The sequence below is a fragment of the Microcebus murinus genome, chromosome 9 (genome assembly GCF_040939455.1).
Source record: "Microcebus murinus isolate Inina chromosome 9, M.murinus_Inina_mat1.0, whole genome shotgun sequence".
NCBI classification, from domain to species: domain Eukaryota; kingdom Metazoa; phylum Chordata; class Mammalia; order Primates; family Cheirogaleidae; genus Microcebus; species Microcebus murinus.
Genome location: NC_134112.1, coordinates 42,271,624 through 42,284,213, shown reverse-complemented (window position 1 = coordinate 42,284,213; position 12,590 = coordinate 42,271,624). Strand labels below are relative to the sequence as shown.

Genomic DNA, 12,590 nt, shown 5'->3' with positions numbered 1-12,590 from the left:
TCCTGAATTCACACACCAGAACAGGGACTCAGATCCCCTCGCCTGCTAGCAGAGCTCAAGCAAGTTACACAAGCCGGGTGGGGAATGGGGGATAATTAAAAGGTTTTAAGCAAGCAGTACCCATGACCAGATGAGTTTTTGATAGGTTATTCTAAAAGCATTGAGAAGGAAAACCATTGCAGTACTCTAGATGAGATCATTTAGTCTGGAAAAGGACAGTGTTAAGGATGTAGAAAAGATCAAGAGATTTCAGAGGGTAAACTGGACAGGAGATTACAGTTCCCTATCAGGTATTGGTCAGGCCCAGAGACACAGTGGAGTGGGCACTTGCTTTTCCCCGCGTTCTCTGCCTGGCTGCCCCAGAAGTATATGAGGTAATTGACATATGTATTTGTTCTTTGACATTTCATCACACTAGAAATTCCTGAAATAGATCAGGCATTAGTCCCCACACTGTGACTAGTATACCAAGGACCCTTTGACTGACCTCATTATCCTTGCTTCAGCCAATATTAAATTTGAAAACTAAGTGAGAAACGATTTAAAGAATGGCAAAGAGAGGCAGCAAGACAGATTTTAGGATGTTACTGCTATTCAGGTAAGAGATAAAAGAGGAATGTCTTCCTAAAGTTTACCATCAAATGTGCTATGTATGACTTGCAATATTTTCTTCCATTCTGTGGGTTGTCTTTTCACTTTCTTGATGGTGTCCTTTAAAGTACAAGATGTTTCATTTTGATGAAGACCAATTTATCAATTTTTCTTGCATTGTTTGTGCCATTATTTAAGAAAGCTTTGCCAAATTCAAGGTCATGAAGATTTACCCCTAGGTTTGCTTCTCAGGATTTTATAGTTTTAGCTCTTACATTTAGGTCTTTGATCCACTGAGTTATTTTCTGTATATGGTATAAAGGTCTAAATTCATTTTGTTTTTGCATATGTATCATACATATCCAGTTGTCCCAGCACCAGGTTTTAAAATTCTTTCCCCACTGAATGGTGTTGGCACCCTTGTTGAAAATCAGTTGACAACAGATGTAAGGTTCATTTCTGACTATGAATCCTACTACATCCATGTGCTAGTATTACACTGTCATTATTAATATTACCATTGCTTTGTAGTAAGTTTTGAAGTCAGGAAGTATGAGTTCTACTACTTTGTTCCTCTTTTCAAGATTGTTTTGACTATTCTGACTCCTTTGCAATTCCATATAAATTTTAGAATCAGCTTGTCAATTTCTACAAAGAACTCATCTGGGATTCTAATAGGGATTCAAGTTGAATCTGTAGATCAATTTGGGAAGTATTACCATCTTACTGTTAAGTCTTCAATCCACAATCAGTAGGACACTTTTCTATTTATTTAGATCTCCTTACATTTCTTTCAATGTTTTATAGTTTCCGAATACAAGTTTTACACTTCTTTTGTTAAATTTATTTCGAAGGATTTTATTCTTTTTTGATGCTATTGTAAACACAGTTTTCTTAATTTCATTTTCAGATTGTTCATTACAAGTATGTAGTATTCACTGAAAGTATATAAATCAAATACAATTGATTTTTGGATATTGACCTATCTTGCAATCCTGCTGAACATAAGGGGTTTGTATCTAGACTACATAAGAAACTATTACCATTCAATAATAAAAAAGACAACCGAATTAAAAATAGATAATTCAAAAATGGATAATCTGTGGTACATGCAAACAAATGGAATATTATTCAGCAAATACTTATATTAAGCAAATAATAAAAAGAAATGAGCTATCAAGCTACAAAAAACCATGAAGAAGCTTACATGCATATTGCTAAGCAAAAGAAACTAGTCTGAAAAGGCTACATACTGTGTGATTACAACAATTATATGACAATCTGGGAAAGGCAAAATTATAGAGATAGTAAAAATATTAGTGGTGGCCGGGGGTTCAGAGGGAAAAGAGGCGGATGAGTGACTAGGTAGAGCTCAGGAGATTTTTAGGGTAATAAAACTATTCCATATGACACTGTAATGGTGGATACAGGACATTTTGCATTTGTCAAACCCAAAAAACTATACAAAGAGTGAATCCTAATGTAAACTATGAACTTCAGTTAATAACCATATATCAGTATCACTTTATGAAATCTAACAAATATAGCACAGGAATGCAAGATGTTAAAAGTAGGGAAAACTAGGGGGAGAGTGAAAGGTGAACATATGTGAACTCTGTACATATCAATTTTTTTGAAACCTAAAACTGCTCTAAAAAAAAAAAAAAAACTCTATTAATTTTTTTAAATAAAATGATCCTCAGTAGAAAAAAACTGGTAAAGAATCTGAATAAACATTTCTCCAAAGGAGATATACAAATGTCCAATATGCACAGGAAAAGATGCTGGACATCACTGTCAACAGGGAAGTGCAAATCAAAAATAGCATAATGAGATACCACTTCACACATATCAAGATAGCTATTAATAGTATCAAAATCAGATAAAAATGGTTTGTGAGGATGTGGAAAAAAATCAAAACTCTCCTACCTTGCTGGTAGGAATATAAAATGCAGCCACTTTGGAAAACAGCCTAGCAGTTCCTCAAACAATTAAACATAGTTACCATATGACTCAGCAATTCCACTCCTAGGTATGTGTACCCAAGAGAAATGTCCGCAAAAACGTGTACATAAACATTGATAGCAATATGACTTATAATAGCCAAAAGGAAGAAACAACCAAAATGTCCATCAACTGACAAACAGACAAACAAAATGTGGTATACTCATGTAACCGAATATCATTTGGCCATAAAAAGTAAGTACTAATACATGTTACAACATAGACAAATCTTAAAAACATCATGTCAAGTGAAAGAATGCAGTCACAAAAGCCTGCATCATGATATTATTCCATTCATATGAAATGGTCAGAACAGGGAAATCCACAGAGATGGAAAGCTGATTAGCTGGGATAGGGGTTGGGATAGGTGGGTGAATGATGAATATTAAGGGATGGGAGTGAGAGCTAAAGGGCACAGGGAGCTGGGCAGTGGCTCACACCTGTAGTCCCAGCTCTTTGGGAGGCTGAGGCAAGAGGATCACTTGAGCCCAGGAGTTTGAGGTTAGAGTGAGCTACGATGAGCCACTGCACTCTACCCAGGGCAACAGAGCAAAACTCTTGTCTCAAAAAAGTAAATAAATAAAATTCATATAGGATCAATCTAGATGCAGAGCATTTTAGCCCAACAAAAAATAAATGACTGTTCTATGGACTCATACTTCAAGGATTACAGAATTAAAGTGCTGAAAAGGAGAATACAACTCTTCTTTAAAAAAAAAAAAAACAAAAAAAACAAAGCTAAGGATGCCCATGACTAAGTCACTTGTAAAATTTGGATTATTCCCTAGGGGATTTTCAAACATGATTTAGAAGAAAACACAAAACCAGGACAATAATGAAAATCTATAGAAAAAATCCTATGATTACCTTTAGCTTCTGAGCACACAGCCAAAAATCCATCTTCTGTCATGGCTTTAAACAAAGGTCTGACTCCATAGGTGTCTCTGCCCAGGAACACTTTCTTATTGGCGGTATCCAGTAAAATGAATGCAAACACACCATCCAACATACAAATTGTTTGCTCAATTCCTCCTTTGTCATAAAGATGAAGGATTATCTCACCATCCACTTTGGTCTGGTATTCAAATTCAAAATGTTGTTGCATCTTAAGGAATAGCAAACAAAAATGTTAGAATCCTTATGCTTTTACCAGTCATTTTTTATTGCAAAGTGCTTCAAAATTTGTGCTCTATAATCATTTCATGCACTTTGGTGATTTAGAATCGTGGCATTATCAAACATTAGCTTGTTTCAACTCACAATTCTGCAAATTCTACACAAAATAGAGCTGAACCCGTGAAAATTTTAGTTGCATCCTGACAAACAGAATACAGTGGCAATACACCAGAGCAGTCATGTGTGGAGGAATGAAAATGCATATTATATACATACTATGTAGGTAATACATATATTTACATATATACAAGTTAAGGATTTCCTTATCTGAAATGCATAAAACCAGAAGTGTTTCAGATTTTTTTTTTTTTTTTTTTTTTGGATTTTGGAATATCTGCATTTACATAATGACTTACTTTGGGGATGAGACCCAAATCTAAACACAAAATAGGATGAAGATAATTTTATGCAATATTTTTCATAATTCTTTGCATGAAACATAGTTTGTGTGTATTGAACCATTAAGAAAGCAATGGTGTCACTATCTCAGCCACCCACGTAGGCAATCTGTGGTTGTCTGGCATCACCATCCTTCCTGACCGATGCTACAGATGAGCAATCATTTTCTTACACTTATTCACACACAAATATCTAACAGCTAAAAATATAATATACCATTAATACAGTGAAAAAATAATGTGTTCAGGGTAACTAAGCAGCACAGTAGCATCACCAGAATACCTGCATCGACGGTTAAACAGCAGCAACAACAAACAAGAGCAGGCTTTCAGTCTCCATCTGTGATGCTGTGTTTTCATTAAAAGGTAATTATAAAGCACTGTATTTTATTTTTTTAGATGAGAAGAAACATCGGAAGTAGTTGAGGGGCTAGTGGGTCCCTCCAAGGATGAGGAGGCATGCTGCTGCATGGCTTTTTAAAATGTTTCTTCTAGAGTCACCTGCTTCATTAACAATGGTTTTTGTCTTAGAAGTCTCTCTTTGATCAGGTTTGGGAGGCTTTCAAATTTCAGACTCTCAGATTAAGAATGCTCAACCTGTATATATGCAAGTTAAAAAAATAGGTTGCCTAGTTGCCATCACACTAAAAATGTATTTTCTGCAATTGTAAACTTTTGGTTTGGAAAGATACCATTGGCTGAAGTTCCTCCAGTCCAGCCTCAAAGACCATACCTTTCAAAATACAAAGCAAAAAGGCAAACATAATTTGGCGCCATTCCCTGAAAAATAAATGATTCCATCACAATGACAGATACATAGTCCAAAACAAAGCTGCTGGTCCCCAGAGGTGAACTACAACTCCCAGTCCTTCACCACTGCATTGGCAGTAAAGCCACCTCTGACAAAATGACAGCAGAGCTTTATTAGTCTATATGCCCAAAAGGAACAGCGAAAAGACTGTCAATGCCACCGCATGGAGTCACTCCCTAGTCTGGTGGCTCTCCAGCAAACTAACAGTGTGAAAAAAGTCCTTGATGTATTCCTCTTTCTTTGTACTTATACTCACATTTTTAGCTGACAATGGAGAGAAAAGTAGTTAACATACACAAAACCAAGTGGAAATCCTGGGTAAGTTTAAGCATTTAAAACACGTTGGCCAGGCATGGTGGCTCATGTCTATAATCCTAACACTCTAGGAGGCCAAGGCATGAGGATCACTTGAGCTCTGAAGTTTGAGACCAGCCTGGGCAAGAGTGAGACTTCCTCTCTACTAAAAATAGAAAACTTAGCCGGGCATGGTCGTGTGCGCCTGTAGTCCCAGCTACTCAGGAGGCTGAGGCAGGAGGATCACTCGAACCCAGGAGTGTGAGGCTGCAGTGAGCTATGATGACGCCACTGCACTCTACCTGGGGAGATGGAGCGAGACTCTGTTTCAGAAATAAATAAACATGTTTTTAAATTTCAAAAAGTAAACCTACATGTATACATACGACCTCTCAATATGCTAGCCTAGCTAGTTAGTCTAGCTAACTCCATAATTTGTGAAGCTTTTATCTCTAAGCACTCATAGAACTGTCCAAAAATGGGCTGTGGCTGCCTCCAGTGACTACGAAGCCACTACCTGGTCATCACTACCTGGTCACCCCTCCCTGTCTGAGAGACTATCAGGGATGATCCTGTCACTAACAGGCCGGGCTTGGAAACAGTCTTCTGCAGACTCTTCTGGGCTATGAAGGATAAGCAACCCTAAAGCATTCAGTGACATTAGCAAGCAACAGCTTCCCAAATCCACCTTGCCTACCCCCAACCACCTCTCTTTGGCCTAAACCTTGCAGGTGATTTTTTCAAAAAGGAGGCCTCCTCTTGGCCCCAACCATTACCCCATTGCTCCTCTCCCTCATTCTGTCTTCCTCCACTCCCAGCTCACCTCTGGCTATACTTTATCAGTAGTAGCAAATTTTATTTTCATCAAAAAAAGAGAGAGGGCTTTGGAGTTTATGTTGTAGTATACATAATATAAACCCAAAATGCATGGCAGGCATATATCAAAAGTTTCAAAAAATACCAAGAAACATCACAACCAAATTCTTGAAACTTTACTGAAATATGGCTCAAAACAAAGCAACAACAACAAAAAGTTATAAAGATATTCTTGGGACACTTAGGGAAATTTAAATATGAACTGACTATTAGATGATATTATGGATTCTTAGGCTTAATAATAGTATTGGTGTCAGGTAAAAGAGTGTTCCTACTCTTAGAAGGTAAAAGCTTACAAATTTAGGGGTAAAATGTCATAATATCTGCAGCATCCTCTCAAATGATTCAGCCAAAGTATGGCAAAACATTATTCAATATAGGTGATCACTGCTCTGTTCTTTTCAGTAAGTTGAGAAGAGAGGTGACAAAAAATAAGTTTCCTATGAAACACTAGCCAAATAATCCTGGATTGGAAGGTTCTTAGCTTCCTAGGGTCAGAATTTCTATCCCCTCACCCACTCTTAACCTAAGAGTAAGTTTTCACCAGATTAGAAAGCTGTTCCAATTGGAATGTTGCTAGAAGTCTTACTTCTTTTTGCACCCAGGCAGCTCTCTGCCCTTTGGCTCTGATTAAGTATATAATCACAACAACAATCTCAGTGGCAGCATTATACAAAAGCTATAAATACACTCACCTCCCATTACATTCTATCCCTACCTTAAAATCCTCAGGTGCTGCTGCTCTTAGAATGGTATTTCTAACTCCTTACCAAGGCTGCAAAGCCCTGCTGGATCTGGTCCCACCCACCTTCCCAGCCCCACCTGTCCCTCATTCCCTTACTTACAATCCCAGGGCAGCTTCAAACCTCTGGGCTTCTATACATGCTATTCCCCTTGCATGAAATGCTCTTCCCAGCCTTGCTAGTTGATCTTTACCCATTACATCTCAGTTCAAATGTCACTTCCTCAAGAAGCCTCCTCTTATCACCCTTCCTGAAAGTGGATCTCTCACATTCAACAGATCTATAATCATGCTTTCAGAACACCTATTGTATGTACAGTGATTTCCTTCTGTCTGCTCCTTAATAGAACAAGCTCCATTAGAGTGTAGACTCTTTTATTCACCACTGTATCTCCAGCACCTACCACAGGCTCTAATAAATATTTAAATTCATAAAAAAGGGGGAAAATTTTTAAGAGTCAAAGAAACTGAACTGTAATCCCCACTATTATTACTTTTTATTTTGGTGACCAATTCATTTCACTCACCTCTTTGTGCATCAGTGCCCTATTTATCTATATACCTAGAGCAAATGAGATAACAAACACCAAAAGTGCTTTGAAAAGTAAAAAGTATTATACAAAATGTATAATATTATCATAACCAACAAGCTCTGAAGTTTAATCAAATCCAGACATCATCTGGTTTTATTTTGCTTACCTTCTTGTGGTTATAGATTTCACCATTGTAACAGAGCCACAAATAAGGATATTTCTTCAGTCGAATTGGCTGCATTCCAAACAGCTGGTCAACCACCGCCAACCGGTGAAATCCAAAGCAGCAGTTGGTGTATCCATTGACATTCTCAAAACGAAATGCATCTGGACCCCTGTGTGCAATCTTCATAGCACTCAGACACTGAACGGACAGGCAGTCATCACTGCCAAAAAGGGCCCAAATACCACACATGGTGCAATGGTGCTAATCAGCTCTGGGGAGAGAAAAGCAGACCAATGAAATATTCAGTATCCAATCCAATACTTCATCAAATCTTGATTCCTGAAACTTGCATAAACCACTTACTTCAAAGGTTAAAATATAAACCATTTTATCTATCGTGATTTTCCATTAGGTTGGCAGGCACACAGGAGTAGAAAATGATTTCATTTATTTGCAAGTACTCAGAAAAGACGGATGACCTTCATATCCAACAGCAGCTTGGCACCCAGCCAAATCTACATCTCTAACACCTTAGGATTTGGAGGCCAGCTGCAGCTGGCGGCATGCAAGCTGTATCTGTATCTGCATCCTAAGTTTGCTCCCAACATAGGGATAAACAGGCAAGCTGGCTCTAATTTAGCCAGTGATCCCAGGCCCACACTCTCCAGCCCAAAATCCACAAAGCCCTCAAAGATCCAAAACACTCTCCAGATTTCTACAGTCTCCTCTCAGCTCTCCTGGACAAGTAAATGCTCTCTTTACCTGTACTAACTGCAGGTAGAATATAGTGGGTAGAACAGATTATACATATTGCCAAAGTTAAGATACACAGCTCCTGTGAGCATCCAGGATTTCTAGCTTACTTCTAAATGATTTATTCAAATGTGATTGAAGAAAGTATAAAGAGAAAAAGAAAGCAATATAATCTGATTGCAGATATTCTGGCTTTATGACAAAACATTTAAGTTGACAGAAGATACAAAATGTTCACTATCAAAAAGTCCTAAATGACAAAAATGTTCTCAAATATTTCTGTCTCAAAGTTGCGTTGGTCAGTGAGAAAGCAAAGTAGGTGGGAAATATACAATAATATCCCTGAAAACAACCTGGCTCATCCCTGTAGGCCAGGAAGTAAATAAAAATAATTCCTACATATGTTAATTATTTTCTAATTACAAATTCTCAACTGTGAGATTAAAGGGTCATTTTATTTGGCTGCTGACAGCTCAAAATGGCTATTTAAACAAAATATTTGCAGCATGCATAACTATTTTGGTATTTTTTAAAAAATGCAAATCTGCAGCAAATGCCCAGATTATATGAGACACTCTAAAGAAAAAATATATGTTCAAGTTATATCCATCACTTTGCACAATCCTTTGAGATCCTTTGCATCTAAATAAACCAAAGCTTTGGTTGGCCTTTCAGAAGACCAGATGAAAGTAATGACAAATGGTATCAACTCACACACTTTCAAAATGAAGCACCAGATGTCCTATGCACTTCCATGCACGGAACCAAACAGCCTATAACGAAAGATTAACTTTGAGATTTATCGAGAAAATTCCTTAAGTGAGATGACTACTAATAAGCCCTGTACCTTTGACCACCAAGTTAAAATGGGTTTTAAAAGTGCTCTGAAAATGAAGTGTGATCATCAGGGATCATTTACCTAAGTCTTCTTAATGCTGCTTAGCAAATCCCAGCAGTAAATCCACTACGGGAAACACACTAACCACTAAATAGGAGAGGAAAGAGAGTGAACAAAAGTATGAAATGCATTTAATTTCTATTCCACTTACCAACTGGTTAAAACTCGCCCTGTCATCTTACTTTTGTGGTAAGATTCGGAAAATAACCAACTCCTGGGCAAATTCAAACTCTGTTTTACTTCTAATTAATCTTACAGCAACACAATGAATAATGATTTTTTTTTAAGTTAGTGCTTTTAAATTATTAGTCAAGCACCCAAGGCAACAGACAGTGAAGAAATAATGCCAGCCACTGGCCAAAATGAAAACTGCCCCTGTATTTAAAGCAGTAACATTAATCTAAAGCCAGCTTCAGGTGTCCTCAAACTACAGCCCGGGGCCCACATGCCAGTGTTTTTGCCCATTTGTTTTTTTACTTCAAAATAAGATATGTGCAGTGTGCATAGGAATTGATTCACAAGCTTTTTTTAAACTATAGTCCGGCCCTCCAACGGTCTGAGGGACAGTGAACTGGACCCCTGGTTAAAAAGTTTGAGGACCCCTGCTAGATACCTATTGAAAAAGGGCATGCCTGTTCTTTTGCCTTTTTTGTACTTGGCCGCCTGTCTCCCTAGGCAGATCTCCTCTTGGTAGGGTTTGCTCCGCAAGTCACTTGTGCATGCCTGCAGTCTAGAGCGAGGGGTGGGGGCAGGGGAAGGAGGCAAGGTGAGTGTGGGCCAGGTAAGGTGGAAAGTACAGACACGGAGGCGTGAGGCGGCAACTGACAACGCTGGAGACCCTCCTTCCTAGACCAGGACCAGGCCACTGCACCACCGCCCCCGTGACACCCAATTGCACCCGGGCCACGTGCATGCTCCCCGCCGGTCCGCAGCAGGACCTCGGCACCACGAATATTCCCACAGGCTTCGACGCCAGCTGGTAAAAAATAATAACATTTACAGGGGCTAACTTAGGCCTTCACTCCGGCGCAGCCCGGCCTCCTGGCCGCCGTTCCCTTGATCCCTCCGGGGCCCAGGACACAGGCCTTTCCTCCGCAGCTTGCTCCCAGGTGCGCAACAATCGCCAGGAGCCCGCCCCGCCCTCCAGCACGAGCCGCAGCATCCGCGGGCGCCCCGGATCCGCGTCTGCCGGGATCCAAGCCGCCGCGCATCCTCCTCTCCTCTGGCGGCCGGGGCAGCCCGGGGGCACGCAGGGAGGGCGCTGCGCTGGGCGGCGGGGGCCCGGCTTACCTGCGCGAGAGCAGGTCGGGTTGGCGAGCGCGGCGGGCAGGGCTGCAGAAGGGGTGCGGGCGACCTCGGCTCGCTTTGTGCACGCCGCGCTCCTGTAATGCGTGCGGGAAGTTTCATCATGCCCGCGAGGGCCAACCAGCGCGCGGGGGCGTGGCCCGGCCTGCTCGGGCGGGCGGGGACGGGGCGGGGCTGGGCCGACGCGACCGAGGAGCGCGGAGGGGTAGGGAGCAAGGAGGAGCTATTGCCTTTTCAGTTACTTGAACTGAGAGTGCGCGAGTTTAGGGGTAGCCTCAGAGATCTGGCCTGATGTCCCCCATTGGTACCTAGGGTCACCTTACCTGCTGTCCTGACAATTAGGGAGTCATCTACACGTGGTTTGTTTTTAGGGAAGTCATTACCCATTTTTGTTGCACTGACTCATGTTTATTACGTGGAACAGGGAAAGGCTTGTCCTAAGAAACTGATGTGTAAGGGCTAAAACTTTTTATAAAATCGAAGTCAAGTTGATACATGAAGTCAAAATAGATCAGTAGTCCTTAAACATGTTAAGTGCAAAGATTCTTTTCAGAATCTCAAAACAGGTTTTCTCAACCTGCCCCCCACAAGATGATAGCGTGCTTTCAGAATCCCTTTGATAAAGAAACTACACCATGATTTTTAAAAAGTACCATGACTTCATAACACTCATTTAAATTTTTACTAATCACATCAGCACTGAAATAAATTGAGAAATAGTGAAATGATATAACCAAGACCTAATAAAATCAGACTACAGTCAATGCTTGGCGAGCATACAGATTTGATATCCCCATACATGCGTTCCCAACTAGTTCAAAAATTGCCAAGAATATAAGAGCCCCAAGCACAGAATATGTAGTAGACACATAGTAGTTGACAAGCAAGAGCAAAGATTATAGATGACTAAATTCTAGGGTTCCATCTCACCCAAAAGCTTTCAGCATCAAGTAGACTTTGCTATATCCTAATTGACAGAATATCTTTTAAACTTGAGAGCAACATGGGAAAATAGGTCTTGTATTTACATTTTACAAATGACTTAAAAATAAGACTCAGAGAAGTTGAGGGATTTGTCCAAGCACACACTTCATAACAGTAAAGAACTGAATCATAATCTGAGTAAATCCAGAGCCTATTTCCTGTACTACCCTGCCCATATAGTAAAAGATAAGTTTCTGTACTTGATATGTTATCTAGTGTGGTTGGTTATGCTAACTATCTTCTGCTTGTCCTTCCAGAGTCACTTTCCACCCTTTTGCATCTTACTTTGTGCCCTGGCTCCCTCACACTCCTCTTACAGGGAGAATGTGCAAAGGGAGACATTTCAAGGAGATGCAGAGGGTGGGATGGAGCAGTCTCAAGATATTTATTCCCCTGGCTCCCTTACTTGGTCTTCTCCTGAGGGCCTCAGCTCCTGTCAGCTGACCTTTCCGATACCTTTTTCCCTAGAGATTCCAAGAATTGTTCCCTTCTCTTCCCTCTTAGGCCTAGCGCTAGGGTACTGAGCCATCTTGCTCTTGCTAAAGCCTGCCCACACTTGTGTAATTAATCCCAATAGAAGTGTGCCATCTACTTCCTGTCAGACCCTACCTGATACATCAGTCTAAGATATAATAACTGAGGATGCAGTGGATTTAACTACAGTGGAAAACAATTCATTTAATTATTAGACAAAAATGAAAACTAAATTATATTGGCCTATTTTCCCACATTCCACTCCACCTCCATATTGAAAAATTACTCCAAAGCACCTGGAAGCATTTAAAATTCTTTAATTTGAATCACTGAGAAATCAGAACAGTATCCTCTGCTGTCAAGTCTAGTTTCCCATCACAAAATGGAATCAACAATGCAAGATTATGCTTGTTCAGCACTGAGAATATTAATTAAAATGAAATCTTTGAAGTTTTTTTAAATATCAACTAAATCAGTTCTTTTCAAAAATTTTTTTTGTAGAGAGATCCATTTTCTAAAATAAAAAAATACATAGTAATTAGACAACAACATAGGGGTAGCTATCCTTTGGTATTCATTTGGTAT

The 12,590-nt window shown here is 39.8% G+C and overlaps 1 protein-coding gene across 6 annotated transcripts in view; it reads right to left on the bottom strand.

Annotated features, from left to right (window-relative positions):
- ASNS (asparagine synthetase (glutamine-hydrolyzing)) overlaps positions 1-12,590 on the bottom strand; it is a 33,584-nt gene that overhangs the window by 7,922 nt on the left and 13,072 nt on the right. For 2 of the 6 annotated variants that reach the window (XM_076006426.1, XM_076006427.1), the window contains exons 2-3: positions 7,592-7,862; positions 3,463-3,700 (exon numbers count right to left, since the gene is read on the bottom strand). In XM_076006426.1, coding sequence (XP_075862541.1) covers positions 3,463-3,700; positions 7,592-7,840 — 487 coding nt within the window. In that variant the 5' untranslated portion in view covers positions 7,841-7,862. The other 4 variants (XM_076006428.1, XM_012757158.3, XM_012757160.3 and 1 more) reach the window with 4 other exon arrangements.